Here is a 27,049-nt window from a genome sequence, read left to right as displayed (position 1 = left end):
TCTGCATTAAAACATTCAAGTAACACATCTTCTAACAAGCTGTATAACAGATAAACCAACCATGAAAATAACTCACTCAGCAAGAGCTATTTATTGGTTGTTACATCTTAGTTCATTCACAGACCCCGTTTCCCATTAGCAATCTTTCACTATGCCAGACGTCAAGGATTATATTCTCCATCACAAAGCCTGGATTTTGCAAGCAACTCTTTTATTACTTCATTAGCAGAACTCTTACCCTTCCCTCTTTTTTTCCACATTGAAATGCCAAAGAATGAAGATGCAAGACTCACCACCCACCCTGGACTTCTATTCTTAATCTTTATTCTTGAAACACCTTTGACTCATTTATCATTTTTCCTTTACAGAAATAGAGACAGTAGGATGCAAAATCATGTCCCTAGATCAGATGCATCTCAAAGGAAGAATGTATCTGATATATCTTTCCATTTGTTCAATGTCATATTTTTTTGTACTTGTTGCCTATTTCATGTTGTTAGGCATGAATGTAAAAAAGGATAGAAATAGTGGGAAAGATCGACTTTTTAAAAAAAGGAAGACCACATTATCTTGATCCCCTATAAAGTGTTATGAATACAGCAGGATGATTACTTAGTAAATGCCTTTTGAGTTCCCTGAAAACATGATTTGCCTGCATCATAAAAGATTGTAAAAATGCTGGTACCCATATTTTCTTTTATCTGCGCAGGTGTTTTTTTTAAATGCCTTCAAATCAATGCTGACTCCTGGCTATTGTTTGGATGAGTCCTTGAATTTTTCTTGACAAAGCTTTTCAGAAGTGGCTTGCCTTGCCTCCTCCTTCCTTGGGTTGAGAGGGAATGATTGGCCCAAAGTCACCCAGCCTAAGACAGGACTATAATTCAGTCTCCAGATTTCTAGCCTTATAAATTAACCACCACACCTGTTATGTATGTGAGAGTGCTTTTTCTTCTTCTTCAAAATACAAGGTGATTTATGAAAATGGATGCTTCAGATATTGTAATGGAAACACTATAGCTTTCAAAATATTGTAAGCTTTTTGGTTGTCTCTTTTTTACACAGTGCTTTTTTTCCATTTTGTTTTCAGCCTGCAACTTTTATTTTCACCTTTCAATAGCCTATGAGCCATTAGGAATACTCTTCTGGCACTATACCAGATAGATAGGGATTACAGGCTACATGAGAAAGCAGCAACAGAAATACAGCAGAGATAAGTCATGGGTTTCTTTTTAAGCATACAGTGGCTTTCTTTGAAAGCCAATTTGATGTACAGGTAGTTCTCAACTAATGACCAAAACTGGGACTGGAATCTTGGTTGCTGAGTGAAGCAATCATTAAGTGTCATGTGACTGCTTTGCTCAACAACTACAATATGGTATGCCTGGTTGCAGTTATTAAATGATCTTGTAAGTCATTAAATGGATGGCGTCCCAGATAAGAAGTGTGGGGTGGCTCAGGGGGAAAGAAATACTGGGAAGTTCAGGGCAGGCCACGTGCTCAGGAGCTGCAAATTCTCCCTGCCAAAATCCAAGCAGAGCTTTCAGCTCCTGAATGGAAAGATACTTGCATGCAGCCTGTGCTGGGATTTCTATGCCCTGAGGTTCCCTGCAATCTTTACATTACCATGCTGAAAAGCCTGCTTGGATTTCAGCTCCTTTTTGTCTCTGTGAGATGGCTAAAAGAGCTGCCTGCTGAAGGGATTCAACTTTTGTACCTGCTTAGATTGCCAAATTCTTCAGCAGGCAGCTCTGTCATCCAGCTACAGAGACAAGAGTCAACCCTCTCAGCAGGCAGGCAGCAGCAGCTTGCAACCTTCCCAGCCTGCATGCCCACTGACCTTTTGGAGAAGCTGGCAGAGAAGATTGCAAATGATGATCACTGCTTGTATGTGTGAACAGGTTACCAAGCAGCCAGATTGCAATTACATGATTATTGGTGGTGGTGGTGATGATGGGGAACGTGCAACATTTTGCAAAGGTCAGAAGTGCTATACAAAGTGGAAAGCACCTTTTTAAAGTTGTTGTTAATTTGTACCATTGTTATACAAATTGTCATAAGTCAAGGAGTATCTTAGTGGTTAAAGCATTGGGCTAGAAATCAGAGAACATTAGTTCTGGTCCTGAAGCACAAACCCAGCTGCCATTTAATCTTGATAGTATCTAAACAGAACTAGGTCCTTCTGGATGAAATGTTATTTACCGATAAGGATACTTAAGGCCATAACCTTTCTTCCCCCTTCTAGATGAATGATACTTTCCAGAAGACAGAATTTTATAGGAATCTGCTTGAAAATGCTGAAATTTATTCCCATACTACAGGTGCTGCATCTGTTGAAATTCTTCCCATTTATACAATTTTTATAAAAAACTTTGGCAAAACTGCATCTGAGTTAATTTTAGCCAACATTGTTTCTTTCTCTTTCTCAAGAGAAAATGCAAGACTTCCAAAAAGCATGTTGCGCTTAGTCCAACTGCTCTCTATCATTTCATATCAATATTAAAATGGTCATGATTAAACATTGAAATTGCTGACTTGATTTAGCTGAGAAGTTTTTATAAAACCCAAATTTCACATCAGCCATATTTTGGGGCATTGGATTATATTAATGCACAGTGCAGTATTGTTAGCATGAAATACATTCTGTAAAGGGGATCAATATTGCTGATAACGTCGCAATTGTGACCATACCAACAGGAGAAGTGAATGATGAGTTTTTGATTGATTATGTCTAACTCTCCCCCCCCCACCTGCCCACTTTTTATGGAAACAAGCAGAGGTACGGCAAACTGAAGATGGCTCTGTGAGACTGAAGCCAACAACCATAGAAAAGAATAAGAAGCCAGTAAGTAGACCAGTTCCTTGGAACTTCTCTGCATACCCGAGGAACCATCTTAACCTAATGGGATTGGCCTGCCCACCCATGCTGGCAGAACGGGCATGCTGGCAGAACCCATCGGTCAAGGAGTCCAGGAGAACAATCTTTTCTGCATGGCTCTCACTCTCTGGAACATTGTGCTCCTCAAGGTGAGATCCGCTGCCATTCTTCTGGCCTTCTGGGAGAGCTTTAAAACCTGGCTCTGGCTAATTGACCTGTGCTGTGTATTGCTCTTTCTTTAGCTATTGTTGTTAATCTTAATGGTAATATTTATTGTTTGGATGTTTTATATTGTGATTTTTTTTTACCTTGTAAGCCAACTAGAGTCACTTGACGGCAAGATGGGTGGCACATAAATTTAATAAATAATAAAAACAAGAGGACGGGAGATCAGCTGCTTGGGTTCTAGGTGGCTGCTCCTTGTGAGGAGACAGCAAACAGTGTTTTTCCATGAGTGAGTCTGAATGCTGGCAGATGATGGGATTGGTCTTCTGGAGACAGGTTCCCTGCCTCTTTTTAATCTGCATGTTGGAGGAAGACTTACCATCTCACTCTTAGGTGCTGCTTTTGGTCTTCCATACTCAGTGCTCTATGTGGCTGCATACATATAGGCTTAAACACATGTATTGGATCCTCTCTCACGTAACTTAGCCTAGAACCTCCATTTTGTTGGAGTAGTTCACCCCACATAGAGGACATATATTCTTCCAGAGAAAGAATAGCACTAGCACTTAGACTTATATACCGCTTCACGGTGCTTTAGAGCAGAAGAGTCAGTTGAGGGTTGGGTATTGTCTACATTGAATGGAATAAATAGGTATAATACAAACACGTGTGGGTTTTTCTTTTCCAGTCTTCATCTGTAACACTGTGAGTCGCCGAAACGTCAGCATATGCAAAGTTATTTGCAAATACAGATCTCTGAAAATATATAAATTCTTGCTTTTCTCATTATTTGTATCTCTTATGCCCTTTTCCCTTTGCTTTTGTTCAAGAGCATGGTGGAGAGAGTTTGAGAGAGTCTACTGTTAAATTGGTAAGGGGCATGTGGGTGTCAGAATGACCTATGTTTTGTTTTAAAACATTACAGTGCAACCATTGAAATGCTGGGACAATGTGAAGAGAAATGCCGCTGAAGCATCTGCTCACAGCAGCCTCATCCTATTTGCAAGGATGAAGAAAGGAATGCAGGCACCAAGAAGGTGGTAGCTAAATCCCATGTAAGAGATGTCTGGTACAGACAATAGTTCAGAAAAAGCTGAGTGGGGGCAGACTGCCTGCATTGTTACCTAATCACACTTCTTTGCCTTGTTTCTTGAAGAATACCAAGAAAGAAAAAGAGAGAGAAACATGATGTCTCTGTTTTTATGGACTATCAAATAACGACTTCTGTCTCTCACCCATCTATGACTGGAGAGCGCTTTGTTAATGAAGTGGCAGCATATCCTTGCTTGTGCTGATGGTTTTTATCCTGGAGTTTAAAGATTTGCCAGCTGCCAGAAAGCCTTACAGCAGGGGTCTTCAAACTTGGCCCTTCTATGACTTGTGGACTTTAACTCCCAGAATTCCACAGCCAGCATGCCTGGCTGAGGAATTCTGGAAGTTGAAGTCCACAAGTCACAAAAAGGCCAAATTTGAAGACCCCTGCTTTACAGTATTGGGAAGAACTGTAAATGTTGCCATTGTAATTTCCAACCACCGTGAACAACTCACTAAATGGAATTCTAGGAGTTACATTCTAACTCGACTGGAGGATACCTTGCAGGGGAAGAGTGATGTAATAAACAGTCAAGAAAAGACTTCATAACCTCATTTGGTATCCCACATGGAGATTGTATGCAGCCAGGAGCACCCTGAGCAGAGCTCAATGCAAATGAGAGAAATGTACCACATTATAGCACTTGTGGACAAGTGCACATTAAGTAATGGCCAAGCAGGCAATTCCTTCTAAATTTAATGGGAAGAGAAAAGAGATTTTTACAGTCTTCTTACAATGGGATAATTCTGTTCCCTTCCTTCTTTTTAATTAAACATAAATGAGGTTAGACATGCATTCCAATTTTCTTGACTCTTTCAACAGTGTCGTAGGTCAGTGAAATGGTTACACTTAAAAAATTAATATTTTTTTAATGAAAATGATGCATAGCCAATAAAATACAAATAAAACTGGGGGAATTATCTACTAATTCTTCTTTCTTGAAGTAATATATTGAGACAGTTTCTAATTCTTTTTTAAAAGGTTACAAAGCCATAACATTGGAAAATTCTGTAACTATTGACAAATGCTACATTTAAAGATAGCATTAAGAAAAAAGCACAAATATGTAATGAATGTTAAATAGAGCGGATGTGTGATATCTGCTACTAGACCAACTTTAGACCAACAATTCAGCATATAGTACAGTCTGTTTAAGGCCAAGACCCAGGTCAGACTGTTGAAAAAGCTTGACAGCAGCCTTCCTCCCAAATATAGGCAGATCAGGAGAAGGAAATGGTGATGTTAAGGGAAAAAAAATATTAGATTTAATTTAAAGGAAATTAGATCAATTACTGTTAATATAATTATCTCTGATGCATTTAATACGCTTCCCATTCTGTTGCATTGAAAATGGCCATCTGCCAGCATTTATGGAGATGTTTTGAGAATCTGGGCTTATGAGGTTTACAGGCACCTCAACGGGCCCTTTGTATTCTTCTTCTGTGCTTGCATTGTGACACCTATGTATTTTAAGTAGTAGCTTCACAACCGCAGTAATGAGGCTTTCTGCTGCAAGGAAAATGATATGTGTGGAGGCGCAAAAGATTATGACAGGTATGCATGAGAATGAAAGAATCAACTGATAAGCAACTTTGACAAAAGAGACGTGACTACAGATTATGTAAAATACCATTATAACACATTGTCTAGAAGGGACACTTTCAAACAAAGGGGCAAGATGTCTTCAAGATTACATTACGATTTATCCATCTAGCTCCCAAATTTGGATTAAACAAAATACCAAATACTTGTTTATTTAGCAGTTGCTAAATGAGATTAAGAGGGACGCAGTGGCTCAGTGGGTTAGGACGCTGAGCTTGTCGATCAGAAGGTCGGCAGTTTGGCGGGTCGAATCCCGAGTGCCGCGTAGCAGAGTGAGCGCCTGTTACTCGTCCCAGCTTCTGCCAACCTAGCAGTTCGAAAGCACGTAAAAATGCAAGTAAGAAAATAGGGACCACTACAGTGGGAAGGTAACAGCGTTCCGTGCGCCTTTGGTGTCTAGTCATGCTGGCCACATGACCACGGAGATGTCCTCGGACAAGCGCTGGCTCTTCGGCTTTGAAACGGAGATGAGCACCGGCCCCTAGAGTCGGAAACGACTAGCACGCATGTGCGGGGGAACCTTTACCTTTACCTTTTTAAATGAGATTAATGTGATTCTTTTATCTCAGATTGTTTGACTAATGAACCGTTGAGAACTCTCCTGTTACTTTCTACTACAGACTTTGCTTACTGACCATTTAGCGACTATTTGAAGTTACAATGTTGAAGGAAAAAAAAACACAGCTTCATGATCAATCCTTGTATTTTATGACTGTTGCAGCACCTTGTGGTCACAAAATTGCACTTTGCAATGGGCAATATGTGGCAGTTTTCCGCAGTCACATGATCATGCTTCACAACCCGCTTTCAACAAGCAGAAATAATGGAGAGCTTTATTCAGCCAATTTACACATGGCAGTTAAGCAGCTTAGGGCTTCAGAGCAGAAAAGCCCCAATTAGCTCATTTCTTTTCCCCTTTCCCCTGAATTTCCCTTTTATAATAAAGGAGTTATCCCTCTCCCACCCCATCCTGTCATATAGCCTTGGATTGTGTACAGTTTTTCAAGCGAAAATATTAAACAGCTTAAAACTCCATGATGTCCTTATATACATCTCTCAGCCTTGGATACTGTCACTGCAGTTGACATAAAAGAAGCATTAAGCAGAAACACCGCCTTTCATTATTCTTGGCTTAGCATGTGCATCCTCTCCCTTTGTCTTCAGCTATATTTGCCAAATGCCATCAGATGCCCAGATTTGATATCTTCCACAACCTCAATTCATATTTTTTATCATCATCATCCCATCGTGTTGTGTAATATTACTACTTTAAGCAGCAAGTGTAAGCATATCATGAAAAGAGAGAACCGCAACAAATAATTATTTATTATTGGTGTATTTTTACTGCAAAATAGGAAGACAAGTGCATTCTGGTTCATTTGCCCAAATAACGTGGTCAGCCCTAATCAATATGCACCTTAATTTGGGTGGCAGGATGAAAGAACACAAAGTCCTACAAGGGCTCTGATCTTTTAATCTCACGTCCTATCTTTAAAGGGCAGATATCCCTGTGATGTTCACCTATTTGCCTCTTTCCACCTCTGCCTTCTTTCCAATCTAGTGTTTGGTTTCGACTCTTTCCCTGAAGCTCTGGATCTTAACTTAGTTTGATTAAAATAAATATGCAGACCCATTGTAATTGGTGGCATTATATCCCATGATCATCATCTTGCTGTTCTTTGCAATTAAACTCCTGCTTTAGTCTTCCCCAGAAGGAACTTCTCTTATAAGCTTTTATAGCTTATTTCATAATTTCTCTGGGGTTTCCTTGCCTTTAAACAGATGGTTTGCCAAGGAAACACAACCACTTCTTATCCCACCTCTCTGGAGCTTCCTCCTTTGTGTAGCTGGTCATATTTAACTACAACTTACCAGTTTGCGCTGACACCACTGGCAAATTCCACACAGGACAATGGTGACACTAAGGCTAATGGTGATGATGACTGAAACCAGGACAACATCGCGGGAGGGTGTCCCTGAGAAGAGAAAGCCCAAAGTTAGCCACGTTAACCTGAACAATAATTTCTCTTCACATTGCCTCATTGTCCTTTACAGTTTTTACTTGCTTTTGTCCACATCTCATAGCAATCCTTACAAAATGGAAGATCTGCAAGGCATCGGTTTCTTCTCTACGCGTGTGTCAAGTGCCTCAGATCCACACTTTTCAAGGTCTTGTTATATTTTGTTCGGATTTCTACTGGGCTTAGTACTTAGTACTGTTTTCTGTTAAACTAAATGGACATCTGGTTCAATCAATAATTTTTTAAAAAAATATTTTAAAAAAATATATTTTGCGCTAATTCCACCCTGGTGAAGGGAGTGTAAGAAGAAAAAACAACTATGAATTCTTGGCAGTTCCTTTGCCAAGCAAGGTCTCAGACTGGGGAGATCAAACCAGGGATTGAAACTCTGCTGCTTTGGCTGGTAATGGAAGGATTCCACACATGTCTCTAAACACCGACAGGGCAAGCCTTATTGCAATGCAGCACCCAGAATCAGCCATAGATTATCATTAGTATGCTTTATGATTTCATGGCACTCCAGCTGCACGGCTTTCTATAGAACAATTATAGCAGCAAAAGAACATTGCTTTTTTTAATAAACAAAATAGAGAGCACAGATCCAGGAATTTTTAAGAACTGCTCCTCTCTCACAAATTAAAAATAAAGTAAAATAACAGTAAATTTTTTTGAGGGGGGGCAGGGGAGGAGGGAAGATGATATTTGGCTTGGAGGAAATCTGTATTTAACTGCTATTTGTGTCTGGATTATCCCCTCTCTCTTAATCCCTCAAGATAGTTGGGAAGGAGATGGGGTTTAAAGCCACAATTCTACTCCCTGGATTCATGCTACTTTGCTGTTTTTTAATTCCAATTATTTTATAAACATTGGAGCAAAGGATCCTGAACAAGGGCTGTTGTTTTTCTTCTGGATATTAGTAACAAGATAAATCTGTTCCTCACTGCTGATAAAGTGGGTAGTAGAGAAAAATATCCCTGAGTTACAGGCCAGAGAAAGTAGCCTGCTAGGCTGTGGGCTGTCCATGTGTGATCTAAAATTTAAATAGCACAGGTTCTAATTAGAACTCAAGAGAATGAATTCATATTCTAAAATAGTGGCCTTGACCTAGAATAGCATGACAATATTAAAACTAGAGCTACTTTAATTGCAGTTCACATGGAAGGGTCCCAGTTGTTTAGAGCTAGTTAAGGTACCTCCACAAGATATATAAGGGTCAGAAGTGTTTGATAGCTTAGCACAACTTTAATTCCACACATGGGCCTCCACTTAAACATGCATTCCATCAAATGTACATAGTTATGTAAGGTATTATGACTCAGCCCACATTTAGCAGAGGAAGATAAATGGAAGGCAACAGATAAGCAGTCAGACAAAGCATGTACTGTGTAACATTTTCTTTAACAGACTATAATTCAACATTTATTTCATTATTATTTTTCGGGTATAAACAACTAGAGAAAATTTAGAGCAACCAAGCAATAAATCAACAGAAAAAGCTAGAATTCAATAAATTCAAGGTAATACTTACTGTGAAGATGTAGCACTGTGTCTTAAATGAACAGTAACCTCTTGTGTAAGAGGGTGAAGTGCTAACATGAAAAATCCTATAGATTTCTTTCATTACAACGCAGGAGATGGGAATAAAAGCAGAAGGCTAATCCAAGCATAGGTAATAATAAATGTGGCTATATAGACCAATGGGCTGGTTATATCATTAAGCAAAAATAGCATTCACTCCTTTTATTTGCTCTAGGATCCTGCACTAATAAACAGAATATTTAATTATCTGGCTTGATGATAGAAGACTGCCCGTGAAAATACATTGCAGCTACTGGAGAAAGAAGAGGTGTGACTATTACAAATGAACTATACGAGCCGAGCAGGATTGCCATCCCTCCCCCCCCTCTGTATTCCTGGTGCCTGTCCTAGGTGAAATGGTTCTGCCCAGACCGATAGGTACATGGACATTGCCTGCTCTTGAAGGAGAATTGCCAACCCTAAACCTGGATGGAGCTAAAGATCTTTTGTTAAGACCAAACATAAATAAATGGTTCCCATTTTCCATCTTAACCAGGGTTAGAGGGTGTTGTAGTCTAGAGTACTAATGTGATCAATAGAGCTGGAGTACTTTTTTTTAAAAAACTGTAATAGCAAAGAAAGGTGTTTTATTTTAATAATGGCAACAAAATAAGGAGTAAATAGGTTAACTGCACTAGGTTCACGCCAAAGCTAGCAGTCAATCATCTGCAAACAAACCGAATGAAGAGACAGAAAAGCACATGAATGAAAGCAGACAGTGGTGGGATTCAAATATGTGAACAACCGGTTCTCTATGTGGATGCCACTTTGGGAAGTCCGTTCTGGGCCTGGGCAACAAAAAATTAGCTACTGGTTCTGTCGAAGTGGTGCGAACTGGCTGAATCCCACCACTGAAAGCAGAACTATGTAACTAAGCAAAAATAGCTCCCCAAACAAACAGACAAGACTGACCAGAGACAAGCAAGTACAGATCCTTCCCCCTTCCCTTGTCTCTCATTAGAAAAATACATCCTCTAGCCTGCAGGCCCCCAGATCCATTAAAACCACCATCAAATTGAAAGCACATCCTGCTACAGCAACTGTTCCCAATATAAATAAACTAAATGAAGCCACAGGATGTTTTGCAATAGCAGCACATGCTTTTTTAATTTTTTCCTTTGTAAACTATACTGGTTGTACTCTAATAAAGGAAGAGGTCTCCTTACTAGTTTAACAGAGATACAGGCAATAGGGGCTATTTTGATTCATTATCTCCGTGTTGTTCTCCCTGTCACTTCTTAATGGTTTCATCTCACCCATTTCTGAGACTTCAAACATGGCATTTTTTTTGGGGGGGGGTGTTGTATCATTTTATTCTCTACTCTGTCATGACTAGTCTGAAAAACTGCATCTTTTTTATAATCTGTGCAAGCTTGCATCAGTGTGAACCTATAATCAGATTGTTAAATGCATTGCTAACTGATGCTAATCCTGCTGTGGAAAATAATCTAATATTTATAACATTTCTGTACAGTTCAAACCAGTGGGCTCTAAGCAGATGATCCAATGGAACTTTTGCCATATTACTAAAGTGACCTGGAACAGAATGATAAGGTAGTCAATGCTTTCAGCAACTTTTGTGCCCTTGTGATGATAAAGGAATTGTGTCTCTGAAACTGTGGGGGCTTTGGGTACAGTCCTTGATTCCTATGCAATGATTTAAATATTATGAAAAACACTGCCAGGAAAATAAAGAATAGAAATGTATAGAAGGGCCTCAGAAACAGACAGACACGGCAATCCCTTTATATGAGCTGGAATGGAAAGATTACAATAGTTTGAGGATTTTTTTAAAAAAAAACAGATGAAAGAAATGCAGAGTTCTGAAAAATAACAAACATCATAAGCAGAACAAACGGAGTGTTCCAACATATTTTGCTGATATGAGTATGAAGAGGCCCAATTAACTGCAGAAGAAGCAAATGCACATCTACCGGTAGTAGCAAAACATATTTCCAAATCATGTCATTAACCTGTGGACGAACTCAAGGCAAATCAGAAAATCCTGGAGACAGGCGCTTATTGAAATTCAGGCTAGTTTACTCATGTATAAAAACAATACAAGAAAGAAAGGCAAGAAGTCCTTTCTCATTTATCTGACTTCTCTTTAACGCTGCTCACCTTTTGTTTTACCACTGATTAGAATTCCAGTGGGCACATTTCACCAGCATAAAAGATTGGTATTAGGCTTAGATATGTTACACAAATTTGATTGCCTGTAAGTGAGGCTTGAGGACAACAACCCTCTCTCCCTGTTAGTCCACAACATACTGCCTCCCCAGTAATCATCATGGCTAGTAGCTATATCCTCCATAAAGAATTTGTCCGTCCTCCCTTAAAGTAATCTAAGTTTGCAACAATCATGAGAAACTTAATTCAATGGTTGTTAGGCTATGTGAAGATGCATCTGTCCTACCAAATATAACTTCTGTAGATGATCCCACTTTTAAAACAGGGAGAACAATTTCTTCTTCAGCTTCTTTCAGTCCTTTGAGATAGGATAGGTCAGGAAATAGACATTACAAGGATTACAAGAATGCTACTTTATTGTTGTAGGACAGGCCTGTTGTAGGACAGCCTGCCAACCAGCCTTGCAGCCAGGTGCTTTTTGAAAATTCAATAAATCCATTGCTCCCACCACCAGGAATGATCAGTCATCACTGCCTGGAAAGACAACAATGCCTCCAGGACATAGTCAGCTTCCTCATTGTCACAATGCTGCTAGTCACCAAACAATTCAGTAAAAAAAATAAGCATTCCTTTATGGCTTGCAGTTGTTTTTAATTTACCAATGTGGCTCTTTCTATCCTGAGTTGTAGAGGTCTGCTGTAGGAGGATATAACCACAGTCTTCCTTCTTCTTTCTCTTATGCCAGTCAGAATCAAAGCCTTAACTTATGTTAAGTTTCTTCCTCACACCTTCCTCTTTCCCAGGTCTGAGTTGTCTTTTATGTTCTTAATGGCTCCTGAGTATCTTTGTCAGAAATATATTTGCATTTCTCTACAGCTTCTCCCACATCATGCTTTACATTATATATCTATTTTGCTTTTGCTCTTTTTCCCCCCAAACTAAAATGGCAAAACATTGAAAGATTTCCTCATACATAATTGTTCCAACCTTTCAGTCACTTCAGCTGCCCATTTCTGGACCACTGCCAAGTCCCTAATATACATTTCAAGGATCTCAGAAATAAAATGGTGCAATCTTAATTCAATAACAAGATAATTTTCCCTCATGTGTAGCAGCTGTGCTACATTTGGAAAGAACATCTGGATCTCCCAAACGATTGAGCATTTATTGTACAATAAACAATGGCCTTTAGACACTCCTCTCTGAAATCTTTGGGGAATGAATCCGCTTTGTTTACCAAAGAGCCTGGATTTCTAAAAGCTTCCTATTAACTATCAGTTGTTAAAACATCTGACACACAGCAAATGAAAGAAAGGCAAAACAAAAATGAGGTACTGCATACACATAACTGTTCACTAGATTAAAACTATCACAATATTATCATGAAGCTTTGGGTTTTTTTGCAGATTGTTAAATTACTAGGGCTGATAGGTTAGTCAGCATAAAAGGTATTGTACAACAGCAGAAATCTGATTGAATTTAAAGGTAGTATCTAATGAAGTATTGTGCATTAGTATGTGCCTAGCCTGATAAATCATATTTTCTTTATATAGAACAGGAAAAAAGTACCTTTTTACTTTTTTACTGTTAGGTTCATATTGCTGCCAACCACACAGCTTAAGACCCCTACATCTTACAACAGGGCAAAAGGTCCTATTTCTTCTTTAACTAGAAATGCTTGGGATTAAACATGGACTCCTTTCTACTGATGGTAGCACTCTATTTTTATTATTCTGTGATACTGTTATAGTCCCTCTTTTATGCATGAGTTTATGGCTAAGATCAAGTTAGGAACTAAGCTACAGTTTGATAATTGTTTATTGAATATTTCACAATTGCCTAAGTTCATAAAACGTGCTAAGTACAATCAAGTGGTCAGTGAGAGGTACAAATCAAGTCTGTTTGCCTGCCATGTAATCCACGTATTGGGGGTGGGGGCGCCTCATTTTCATTTACCTAAGTAATATTTGCTAATGGCACTCATTATGCCCTAAAGTTGAGCTAATAATTATAATTATCAAGTATTAAGCTTAATATGTTGGTGTTGTGATTTCTCCATCTAATCCTTCTACCAATTCTTCACCTACTTACAGTTGCTTTATAAGCCAAACATAACTGAATCACTGTTAGGCTATCAAGAAGAAACAACTAGCATACTTTCTTATATTTGGACCAAACATCTGGAAATGACTTCTAATACAGAAGAACCACTAAGGTTGGTCATTTCTGGAGTGGAAGATACGTACCGTAACTGCAATTAAAAGCTAAAGCATGGTTCGCACATCCTAGTTAAGTCCTAAACCATTATTTTGCAAACCACAACACACTAAGCTCAAGGCAAAGAAACCACCCTAGCATGATCTATGTATATCTGTAGTAAAATAAATGTATTCAGAATTAGTTTAGTTTTATTAGTTTTAGTTTTATTAAATTTTTATACCGCCCTTCTCCCGAAGGACTCAGGGCGGTGAACAGGGCATATAATAAAAATACAAAAATACAAAAGTTAAAATAGAATTAAATTAATGCCCGAAATAAAACAATAAAATATACAAATATTTAAAACCCTAAATTAACTCCCCATCAGGCCAGGCCAGCTTGTTCAAATAGGTGGGTCTTTAACCCACGCCGGAAGGAGCGGAGATCCGGTGCCATCCGGAGCTCAAGAATTAAACATAAGGAGAGTTTTTATGTCACCAGAAGGGTTCCTGGCAAAGAGCACTCACGCATGCATGCAATAACAGAAGAGGAAGAAAACATTAGAAATGCCCTTAAGAGGCCAGACCAAAGACTTGTCTACTGTAGTGTCCTATTTCTCACAGCACTCAGTGCCTCTGGGAAGCTGAGAAATGGGAGGGAATCATCTCTTCTTGATCCCTTTTTTCTCCTTAGTAACTGGTTTTTTCATTCAAAGGCTTTGATCCTTGAGGTAACATACATATATCTTCATGATGAGTAGCCTTTCCTCTATAAATTTATCCAAATCCTATTAAAAGATATTCATGTTAGCTAAGCATCATCTCCTCTGGTAGCATAGTCAGTAATTTATTATGAGTTTCAGATTGTGTATTCCTCACATCATCCATGAAGAATTCTGAAGAAGTAAGTGATTCTGTTGTCTCTTAAGGAGGCGCTGCGTTGTTTAATATGATGAAAATCTTCTTTCTCTGGTACTGATCAGTAGAAAACCACTTAAGGATATCATTACCTAAAGCAATTTCTGTTACCTTTTGAAATTGTACCATAAGATTAGATCTGAAAGAATTACTGTAAGGAACTAAGGAAGGAAGAGCAACAGGGATTTAATGTCAACCTGATCAAGCTGCCTGATTTGATTTGATAGTGACTTAGTATAGCATTTAGAGAGCTAGATTTCTGTAGTGGTTAAGGAGCCTTGGTGGCACAATAGTTAGAATGCAGTAGTGGAGGCTAACTCACTGCTCACTGCCAGGAATTCGATTCTCGCCGGCTCAAGGTTGACTCAGCCTTCCATTCTTCTGAGGTCAGTAAAATGAGGACCCTGATTGTTGGGGGCAATATGCTGAGTCTGTAAACCGCTTATGTTGTTGTTGTTGTTAGTTGCGAAGTCGTGTCCGACCCATCGCGACCCTATGGACAACGTTCTTCCAGGCCTTCCTGTCCTCTACCATCTTCTGGAGTCCATCTAAGCTCACGCCTACTGCTTCAGTGACTCCATCCAGCCACCTCATTCTCTGTCGTCCCCTTCTTGTCTTGCCCTCAACCTTTCCCAGCATTAGGCTCTTCTCCAGTGAGTCCTTCCTTCTTATTAGGTGGCCAAAGTATTTGAGTTTTAGCTTCAGGATCTGGCCTTCTAAAGAGCAGTCAGGGTTGATCTCCTCTAGGACTGACCGGTTTGATCGCCTTGCAGTCCAAGGAACTCGCAGGAGTCTTCTCCAGCACCATAGTTCAAAGGCTTCAATTCTTTGGCGCTCAGCCTTTCTTATGGTCCAGCTTTCACTGCCATACATTGCAACTGGGAAGACCATAGCCTTGACTATACGCACTTTTGTTGACAGGGTGATGTCTCTGCTTTTTAGTGTGCTGTCTAGATTTGCCATGGCTTTCCTCCCAAGGAGCAAGCGTCTTTTAATTTCTTGGCTACAGTCCCCATCTGCAGTGATCTTGGAGCCCAGGAAAATAAAATCTGTCACTACCTCCATTTCTTCCCCATCTATTTGCCAGGAATTGAGAGGGCCAGATGCCATGATCTTGGTTTTCTTAATGTTTAGTTTCAACCCAAGTTTTGCACTCTCCTTCTTCACCCGCAACAAGAGGCTCTTTAGTTCTTCTTCACTTTCTGCCATTAGAGTGGTATCATCTGCATATCTTAGGTTGTTGATGTTTCTTCCGGCAATCTTAATTCCAACTTTTGATTCATCTAGCCTTGCCTTTCTCATGATGTGCTCTGCATATAAGTTAAATAGGCAAGGCGACAGTATACAGCCTTGCCGGACTCCTTTCCCAATTTGGAACCAATCAGTGGTTCCGTGTCCAGTTCTCACTGTTGCTTCTTGGCCCGCATATAGATTTCTCAAGAGACAAATAAGATGGTCTGGTATGCCCATCTCTTTAAGGACTTGCCAGAGTTTGTTATGATCCACACAATCAAAGGCTTTAGCATAGTCAATGAAGCAGAAGTAGATGTTTTTCTGGAACTCTCTAGCTTTCTCCATGATCCAGCGTATGTTGGCAATTTGATCTCTGGTTCCTCTGCCTCTTCGAAATCCTGCCTGTACGTCTGGTAGTTCTCGATCCACATACTGCTGGAGTCTAGCTTGTAGGATTTTAAGCATAACTTTACTAGCATGAGAAATGAGTGCAATGGTGCGATAGTTTGAACATTCTTTGGCACTGCCTTTCTTTGGAATTGGAATGTAAACTGATCTTTTCCAATCCTGTGGCCACTGTTGAGTTTTCCAAATTTGCTGGCAAATTGAGTGTAGCACTTTTACTGCATCGTCTTTTAAGATTTTGAATAGCTCAGCTGGGATACTGTCACCTCCACTAGCTTTGTTGTTGCTCAGCTTTTCTAAGGCCCACTTCACTTCACATTCTAGGATGTCTGGCTCGAGGTCAGTGACCACCTCATTGTAACCGCTTATAGAGGGCTACAAAAGCCCTATGAAGTGGACATTTAAAATGGACACCCTAACATCAAAAATGTAATTGAAAAAGCATAACAAAGAATGTTCTTCCTGCGCCAACTCAGAAAGCTCAGACTGCCCAAGGAGCTGCTGATACTGTTCTACAAAGGAATCATTGAGTCTGTCATTTGCACCTCTATAACTGTCTGGTTTAGAACTGCAACCCAACAAGACAGATGCAGAGTTCAATGGATAGTTAGAACTGCAGAAAAAACAATTGCTACCAGCCTGCCTTCCATTGAGGACCTGTATACTGCACGAGCAAGAAAGAGGGCTGTGGAAATATCTACAGACCCCTCACATCCTGGACATTTAACTATTTCAACTTCTTCCCTGAAGATGACACTATAGGGCATTGCACACCAGAACGACTAGACATAAGGACAGTTTTTCCCCCCATGCCGTCACTCTGCTTAACAACTAATTCCTACAACACTGTCAAAATACTAGTAAAGCTGTATTACTATGATATTCCTCATATTTCCTATTACCTGTCCTTATCTTCTTATGACTATAACTTTGCTGCTTGTATCTTACAATTTATATTGGGGTTTTCTTGTACCCTAGTATGATTTATGTTGTTTGTTTAGCTAGTACTCTATGACTATCACTATGTGTTGTATTTTATGATTTATGATGAAGTGTTGTATTTCACGATTTATGATGAATGTATTTTCATGTTGTACATGATCATTATTATCACTATTACTTGTATGTACACTGAGAGCTTATGCACTAGAAACAAATTCCTTGTGTGTCCAACCACACTTGGCCAATAAAGAATTCTATTCTATTCTATTCTATTCTATTCTATTCTATTCTATTCTATTCTATTCTATTCTATTCTATTCTATTCTATTCTATTCTATTCTATTCTATTCTATTCTATTCTATTCTATTCTATTCTATTCTATTCTATTCTATTCTATTCTATTCTATTCTATTCTATTCTATTCTATTCCATTCTATTGAGGGCTGTAAAAGCCCTATGAAGTAGTATATAAGTCTAAGTGCTATTACTATTGCTATCACTCTAAAAACCAGCAGACCATGAGTTTTAGTCCCACTTTAGGCACAAAACCAGCTGGGCAATCTTGGGCTGGTCACACCCGCTCAGCTCCAGGATGATGCATTTAACTCTGTGCCCTAGCTCTGCCTGCTCTTCTCCTATAAGAACTATTGCAAAGAATGCTGCTTCTTGCATTCTTAAACAACTACATTTCCATCATCTTTGAGATAAATAAAGCATGCAATCAAAGAAAAAAAAGCAGGAAATACAGTGAAACCAACGACCCTGTTTACTAACTAAGGTGGGGTGCAACAGAGGACAGGGCTCCTCTATCATTATTAGTCATCATGCAGAAAAGGGATTTTGGCAGATTCCCGGTGTCAAGTCCAAGCTGAGAAAAAGCACACTCACCAATTCTCCCTCTTCTATATAATTTACATTTTTAAAGAAAAAATCTGTCCTACTTATCTATTATGATATCTACGTAGGCCTTGGAGACTATGGAATAAGTCAATTCATCCCAGCACAGACCACACTCAGCTGCATGTAAAGGTTGTAGTGCTGGAAGGAGAAAATACCTAAATCTAAATGTGATACACAGCAGTATGGGTAACTGAAAGGATTTGTGCAATTTGTTTGAATGATACTTAACAGATCAGATTTTTTTTAGGTTCTTCAGAAAAATGAGCAAGGAATGCTAAATTTGCTTGCCTTTAAGGTGAAATTCATGCTGGTTTAGATTCAGAGTAAGTTCACTACAGTCATTCAAGTGGAAATTCTGTTACTGCATTGTCTAACTGAACATGGCTTTATAAACAGGTACAGGATAATCAGCAAGGCAGTTTTTAACCCTAGGAGTTACAACAAACTTACAGCAAATGGTACCATTGTTGAAAACCCTCCCCTCCAAAGTTTTTTTTCTTTTCAATTTAATGCCATAGAGTTAAGGGAACAGTTAAAAGCCAAGAGGCATTTATCATGGGGTTATATGAAGGTTCATAGGAGCAGTAATAGGTGGACCCTCCAAACAAAAGTGTTGTTGCTGTTCTCAATATTTTGAAATTTTGATTTCATACCTCAACACAAATAGACAACAGGGGTTTGATTATTTTTAATCCAAAGATGTACCAGGTCAATTCTATGTTTATTCAGAAGTAACACCTACTATGTTTATAGGACTTATTCCATAATACTATCCAACGTATCCAGGAATAAATATCTATGGAACAACATACAACATACATTAGTCCTTTTTTGTTGTTTTTCTGTCCAGAGTTATTCTAATGAAAGCTAAAATTGGTAGAAGTCAATAGGGGGCACATGCAGTGCACTTTTGGAAATAATTAGAAATTGTATTTCAAAATGTTCATTTTCGTAGACTTGCCTATAGCAAGTGAAAAATCCCATGGCTAGTTATTAAGATGGGGCATCTGTACTCTAACAAAATCCTATCTATTGTACTACTGACCTCCAAGAACACATTAGTTTGTTGCCCAGTTTTTGGAAGACACAACTGCCACAGTATTTTATCTTGAAACTGTCTGAAAGCAGATCACATTTACTTTCTTATTTATGAATTGTATAATAGCTTCGTAACTCCCCCCCCCCTTTTAGTTTAGGCTTCAGTATTAGGCTGTAATAGGCCATTTGAAATATATGCATGCAATCAACCAGCCAAGGAATTATCCAAGATTAGAGGTAACTATAATGCGTCCTGGTAATTTTTGATGCTGCAATCATTTTTTGCATATTTTTGAGCTTAACATTTGTAAACTTATTTTTTCTTTCACTGAATTGGCTTATTTGCAGCCCAAAGAAATGTTGTAATTTATTCTAGGTCAGGAAACCAGTTTCTAACAGGGGGGGGGGAGCTACAGGCTCGTTTGTCTGTTTCCAAGGCTATTTTTATATGTATACATTTTAAAGATGTGACCTGATTTTATTCAAAAAGACCAAATATCCACTACTCTGAATTTTTTTAACTTGTACATGCATGAAAGCTAGCCCTAATAAGCCTGCTTCCTGCAAGTGAGAATTTTTTTTGTTGTTTTTTTTTAAATTAATATGAATAATCACAATAACACTTAGGAGGGAGTTGTCATCTTTCTTCAGTCAAGTGTCTCAGAAGTGTCAAATGGAATTTTATCAAATTCGGCACATGTACATTTTAGAAACTTACTCCTGCTTCCAGGAAAAGCTGGACAACTGTCTCCCATCCAGTCATTCCTCTTGGCAACTGTGAATAGAACTGCCTCCTCAGTTATCAGCTTTGTGCCTCTCATAAATCACTGGGGCCAAATGGTATTTTTCCTAGAGCTTGGAAGGCTTTCAGGAACAACGTATCAGGGCCACTAAGCAAACGGGACAATTTATCATAAGGAATAGCTACTTTTCCACTGGTGCACTGGACAGTAACTAGCACTATGTTCCTCTCTGAAGAAAATATACTTTTGACATTTTTGACAATTGCAGATTAGTGACATTTATTTCTAGGGTAGCTTGAAAGCAGAGGAAGCTATTAAATCTGGGTTTCAGCACAGTCTCACAACAAATTATTTAGACTACCGATTTTGAAAAAAATGCTGGCTTTAATGCTTCTGTTGAGAAGCTAGGCTAGGTTGCTTAAGTGTGTAGCCCAAGGCTTAAAATACTGAATTGGAATAACAACATGATATAAAAATTGAGAAAGGAAGAGGAGAAAATGAAAACATTTTAATTCTATAGAAAAAGTATACAGTTATAGCTACAGAAATGCACTAGGTATTTCTGTATTGTAAATATTCATCAATACTGTGATTACAATTACTTACTGTGATCTGGCTTGCATTACGGAGACCTGGTTGGGTCCAGAGGGAGGTGTCCCTCTGACTGAACTTTGCCCACCAGGTTTCTGTGTGCTTCACCGGCCCCGGGCTCAGGGAAGGGGCGGGGGTGTTGCAGTGGTTGTAAGGGAGACCTTATGCCCGCGGGAGGCTACCGTTGTTCAGATACTTGGGTGTGAGTTGCTCCTCCTGAGATGTGGCCCTGGGGCCCAGCTGGGTTTGTTGCTGGCGTATCTCTCACCTACCTGCGTAGCAGCAGCCCTGCTCGAGCTCCTCGACATCCTCTCGGGGTTGGCGGTTGAGTTCCCCAGACTTATGGTTCTGGGGGACTTCAACCTGCCGTCCCTGGGAGGTTCGTCGGGGTTGGCTTGGGAGTTCATGGCCAGCATGATGGCCATGGACCTGACCCAAGTAATTCAGGGCCCGACTCATGGGGGGGTCACACACTTGATCTTATCTTTTTATCTGGATGGTGGCTCGATGATCTGGGAGGGGGATTTCCAGCTATTATACCCCTGTCATGGACCGATCATCACCTCCTGCGGCTGGCCTTCCATTTCACCACCCCCCATCGCTGGGTTGCGGAACCGACCGGGTGGTTCCACCCCAGGCGCCTAATGGACCCTGAACGGTTCCAGGGGGCGCTTGGACCTGTGCCTGCCATCTTCGCTCACATCCCGGTCGATGCCTTATTGGAAGCCTGGGAAAGGGCAGCCATGGAGGCACTCGACCGCGTTGTTCCCATGCGGCTCTTCTCCCGGCGCAGATCCCGGCGGGCTCCATAGTTTTCCGTGGAACTCCGGGAGACGAAGCATCGGAGATTGAGCCTAGAGAGCTGTTGGAGATCCAGCCGGTCTGAATCTGACCGATTGCAGTTAAGAACCTTTACGAGGTCTTATCTCGCAGTGATGGAGGCAGCGAAGTCTAACTACTTCGCTGCCCTCATCGCGTCCGCAGATAATCGCCCGACCGCCCTGTTTAGGGTGACTCACTCCCTCCTTAATCAGGAGGTGAGGGAGGAGCCCTTGCAGGGTCGTGCTGAGGAGTTTAGTCAAAATCTGGCGGACAAAATCGCTCAGATTCGGGCCGGTCTGGAGTCTGACTGGGCGGAGTCTGATGGGGGGGAGACGAGCGGTCTTGAGAATGTTATCTGGGAAGAATTCGACCCTGTGACTCCGGAAGAGGTGGACAGGATCATGGGGAGGCTGAGTTCCACCACGTGTTTATTGGACCCATGCCCCTCCTGGCTGGTGTATGCAGCTCGGGAGGGGACACGAGGCTGGCTCCAGGCAGTAATAACTGCTTTTTTGAGGGAGGGTAGCTTCCCTGCTGCCTTGAAGGAGGCGGTGGTGAGGCTCCTTCTCAAGAAGCCTGCCCTGGACCCGGCTATTTTGAACAACTATCGTCCGGTCTCCAACCTTTGCTTTCTAGCGAAGGTTGTTGAGAGCATGGTGGCACATCAGCTCCCTCTGTTCCTGGAGGAAGCTGATTATCTGGACCCGTACCAATTGGGTTTTAGGCCTGGGTACAGCACGGAGACGGCATTGGTCGTGCTAGTGAATGATCTCTGGCGGGCTCGGGACAGGGGTTGTTCCTCTGTCCTAGTCCTATTAGACCTCTCAGCGGCTTTTGATACCATCGACCATGGTATCTTACTGCGGTGCCTCAGGGGGTTGGGAGTGGGTGGCACTGTTTTACAGTGGTTCTCCTCCTACCTCCTGGGTCGTTCGCAGTTGGTGTTGGCAGGGGGGCAGAGGTCGGCCTCAAGGCCTCTTGTTTGTGGAATCCCTCAGGGGTCGGTCCTCTCGCCCCTCCTGTTCAACATCTATATGAAGCCGCTGGGTGAGATCATTTGTGGTTTTGGGGTGGGGTATCATCAGTATGCTGATGATACCCAGCTTTTTATTTCCACCACAAATCAACCCAGTGATGCCCTCGCCGTGATGTCCCGTTGCCTGGAGGTGGTGAAGGTCTGGATGGGGAGGAACAGGCTTCGACTTAATCCCGACAAGACCGAGTGGCTGTACATACCAGCATCTCAGGTTACCCAGACTATTCCATCTTTAACTATGGGGGGGTGAGGTGTTACCCCCCATAGATAGGGCTCACAACTTGGGCATCCTCCTTGACTCACAGCTCAGTTTGGAAGATCATATAGGAGCTGTGACCAGGGGGGCTTTTGCCCAGGTTCGCCTGGTGTGCCAGTTGCAGCCCTATTTGGACTGAGACGCCCTACGTACAGTCATTCATGCGCTCATGACCTCTCGAATAGACTACTGCAATGCTCTCTACATGGGGCTGCCCTTGAGGACCACTTGGAGGCTCCAACTGGTGCAGAATGTGGCCGTGCGAGTTGTGATGGGAGTCTCCCGATACTCCCATGTAACACCTCTTCTCCGCAAGCTGCATTGGCTTCCAGTTGCCCTCCAGGTGAGATTCAAGGTGCTGGTGATGACCTATAAAGCCCTAAATGACATGGGTCTGGATTATTTACGGGAGCACCTTCTGCCGGCGTCAACTTCCCATTGTCCTGTGCACTCCCTCCTCAGAGTGCCATCGGCCAGGGAATGCCGGCTGGCGGCCCCCAGGGGGAGAGCATTCTCTGTAGGCGCACCTGCCCTCTGGAATCAGCTCCCTGTTGAGCTCTGGATGGCTCCCGACCTTCGCTCCTTTCGCTGTGACCTGAAAACCTGGTTATTTGAGCTTACCGGCCTGGACTGAGGGATTGGGATTTTAAATTTTAGAATTGATTTACTTGTTGGGGCTAATTTAATTTATTTTTTAACTTTGTACACTGTGTTTTAACTGCCCTGTACACCGCCCTGAGTCCCTCGGGAGAAGGGCGATATATAAATCCAATAAAAATAAAAATAAATAAATAAATCAGAAGATCAATTTGATTTCTTGGCAAATCTGTCTGCCATTAGTCAACTTTTTTGGACAGTAACAATGTGCTGAAAAAATGTTATTTTTTGAAATTTTTGTTATGTTTTGCAGTATTATGCATAAATAGTAACATAGGGAAGGATGGCAGAGGAAAGATGGAAGAGGAAGCCCATGCTATGAATACACAATGCCCCAAGTTCAGTTCTTTATTTCTCCAAACAGAATGTAACATGCTTCTAAAACTGTCAGTCAGTTCTTCTTGGAACATAAAAACTTTAAAAAGCAATTACATATATTAGTTTGAGTTTGAGACGAGGTTTAGTATTTTCCATGCTCATATTCGTTTGAACTATTACATTGAAATTCACAGCTGGACAAGGGGATTGGATTCTTATTGCTAAGAGACTAATCCTTAAACAATGGAAAGGTAAATTTATAGACCCATTTACTCAGTGGATTGAAGATCTGCTGTTACTTATAACTATATGCATTTTCTTACAGATTTACATTCTATATAGACAATTACAGTGAAAATGGTCATCTATTCCTGCAACTATTGTACAAAATTTCAGATACATAATTTTGTTGTTCTGATGCATTTTTACTTCCTTTCCTTCCCTTTTACTATGTTTTAGTTTTTTCTCTTCATTAAATAAAGGCAAGAAATAAAAACAAACCGAACCAATCAATTTCAAGAATACAAAGTTAATAAACCAATGGGTGGACTTGGTATATCCAAGCCCTCTGTATTTTGAGCCTATATGGTATAGTGGTTAAATTGCCAGATTAGGACTTGAGAGATCTAGATTCTCACTGGGTGGCACACTGGGTGATCTTAGATCTGCCACCAATGTTCTAGTGGGCTAATGCCTCCTTAAGTAACACCAGCTGCCTGCAATTAGTGCAGGTTCGCATCCTACCAGGCTCAAGGTTGACTCAGCCTTCCATCCTTCCGAGGTAGGTAAAATGAGGACCCAGATTGTTGGGGGCAATTAAGCTGACTTTGTAATAATGCCGCTTGGGGGGTGTATGAAAGCCCTAATAAGTAGGCATATACATAGAATGAAGGCTACTGCTAAGCTTGTAAGCCGCCCTGAGTCTTCGGAGAAGGGCGGGATATAAATGGAATTAAAATAAAATAAATAAAATAAAAATTGTGAATCATAAGCTGGGAATCAATTGCAACTTTCTTCCTTTCTGAACAGAAATAGATTTGCCATGGGTATTCATGTACTGATAAACCTAGGACCTAACTACCACAATGTAGTATTTGGGACCAGAAATTTGGGACCGGAAATTACAACTATTGCAGAGTTAAGCTACTGGTTGGATTGCCAAACAGCATGTGGTTTCAGCCATCTGTGTGCTAACCACAGTGCACTCCCCCCAAATGACAAGCTGTATCCATTCCCGAGGATGCTTATGCATGCTATAATGGGGTTAAAAACCCTATACTATCTCTAGCAGTCTACTACTAATTCAGATTTAAAGAGTCACTATTAATATACAAATCCATTGAAATTGTATGATCTTAAATCACATCTTTAGCTTCTCTAGCCTCTTTGACCCCTATGGTTTTTAGAGAAGCTCTGTCTCTAACATCATCTTACAGAGTAGACTACTGTTTGGCAGCATGTTGGAGAAATATCTCTGTGGATGCGTCTATTCCCATTTGCAGCAGAATAGCGCACAATGTTGATGTTTTTCTAAGTCTTATGATAGCCTTAATTCATAACTGTCTACTTTTATTTGATCTTTTTTTAAAAAAGTGGGATATGTTCTGATGTTTGCTTTGACTCTTACTTTGGTTTTTTTATGCTATTTTTACTTTGAAATGTGTTTAGGAATAGTGAATCCCTTGGAAACCTTTGTTTTAATAAACAGTGATATAAAACACTTTTAATAAATAAATAAATGTAGCATGTACACCAACTTGAACTTTATAGAGAAAAGAAGACATATTAATGTAAGAATTCAGATCAAATAAAGGGAAGGAAACTACATTATTATTATAGAATTATTTGAAATAATAAACTTAGGGGTTTTTTTTCATTCTTTTTTGAATGGCTTTAGCAGGTTGTTTATTGCACATGTCCTCCTGTCTTAATTATATAAAGAATTGCATAATGTAGCATTTGGGTAGTTTCATTTACTTGCCCTGACTTAAAAGGATATGGAATATTTCCATGAGTCCATGCTGTCAAATGAAGGCAAATTAATGACAGTCCAATTGGTAGAATAAACAGCTCCCATGTACCCTGTTTGAAATTTGGGACCATTAAGAGGGTTCATGCTGCCTACCAATAATGTGGAGTTTTGAAAATAGAAAGAGAATGGAAAAGTCAGCAGGAATGATGAGTCTCTGGTTTGGACAATTGTTTTTAGAGCAGATCTGTTTTAAATACATTGTCTAATATTTTTTTGGGGGGGGGGGTTTCCCACGACACTTGTGAAATTATTGGATAGAAATCCCATGCTTTTTTTTTCTACAGATGTACTTGTGTTAAAAATGGATCTATAGGAAATACGGAAGAAAAAAAGTAAAAGAAATCAGTGAAAATATTACAATTGGTTGTGTATAAGTCATGGTTGTTGGTGACTTTTAGTGGAGCTGGGACAAGGGTAGTGAGATGACCTACATGATCTCTCAGTGGCCTTTAAAATTGTGGTACCCTTCTGGTTTACCTATTAGGATTAGGAGAGCTCTGGTGGGTTCTCCTCCTTTTGCTGTGGTCAAATGCAATGGGCTTTTATGGAGAGGCCAGAGTTTAAACCAGAGACCCATAGTATTAAGCGTGCCTCAGGCTTTCTTGCCCTTCCTGTTTAATATTTATATAAGGGCACTAGGTTAGGTCATCCATTGTTTTGGGGCATGATATTATTAGCTCAGAATGGATGACAGACGCCTTGTGGGATATTTTTTATTATTTAGCTGTTTGAATTTTCTCCAGATTTTCTTTGTGGATTATAGAATTTATGTTTTGTTTTTTTACTGTTGTGTCCTATAAAACAGCTGCCAAAGTTGCAAAGACTAGGACAGCCTACAGATTTAATAAATAAATATGATACAAGTACAGAAAGAATAAAAAAGTATCAGAAGATATAGTCATCTCCCAAGAGAATTTATTTATTTATTTGTTTCGATTTACATACTGCCCTTTTCCCGAGGGACTCAGGGCGGTTTACAGGGCAAATTAAAACAGTACAATATATACAGGTTAAAATAAAATAAAATTAAATAGCCCCAAAATAATTAAAAATTAAAACCTTAACCCAAAACCCTCAGTCCAGGCCGGCAAACTCGAATAGCCAAGTTTTTAGGTCCCGGCGAAACGAGCGAAGGTCGGGGGCCATCCAGAGTTCCACAGGCAGCTGATTCCAAAGGGCAGGCGCGCCCACCGAGAACGCTCTCCCCCTGGGGGCTGCCAGCCGGCACTCCCTGACCGGTGGCACCCTGAGGAGGCCCTCCCTGTGGGAGCGCACAGGACGATGGGAAGTGGATGCTGGCAGCAGGTGCTCCGGAAGATAGTCCGGAGTAGACATAAGGAAAAAGAATGTGGAAGCTGTGTGGAAAAGAGTGTATTTTTTATTTCTTTGCTGAGCTCTGAATAACATTGCTTATCCTCAAAGGGCGATGGGTATTTACATATCTATGTGTGCACATAGTTGTAGCTGGAATTTAGAAAAGGAATGCTGAATAGAT

The 27,049-nt window shown here is 40.4% G+C and overlaps 1 protein-coding gene across 1 annotated transcript in view; it reads right to left on the bottom strand.

The window, feature by feature from the left end:
* The window catches only part of SYT7 (synaptotagmin 7), a 250,613-nt gene that overhangs the window by 104,954 nt on the left and 118,610 nt on the right, over positions 1-27,049 (bottom strand). Inside the window, exon 2 of the mRNA XM_081337079.1 lies at positions 7,608-7,711. Coding sequence (XP_081193205.1) covers positions 7,608-7,711 — 104 coding nt within the window. The remainder of the gene's footprint in view (positions 1-7,607; positions 7,712-27,049) is intronic.

This window comes from Vipera berus, assembly GCF_964194415.1.
Source record: "Vipera berus genome assembly, chromosome: 1".
In the NCBI taxonomy this organism is placed as follows: Eukaryota; Metazoa; Chordata; class Lepidosauria; order Squamata; family Viperidae; genus Vipera; species Vipera berus.
The sequence above is the reverse complement of the archived record's forward strand: the minus strand, read 5'-3'. Positions and strand labels throughout refer to the sequence as shown.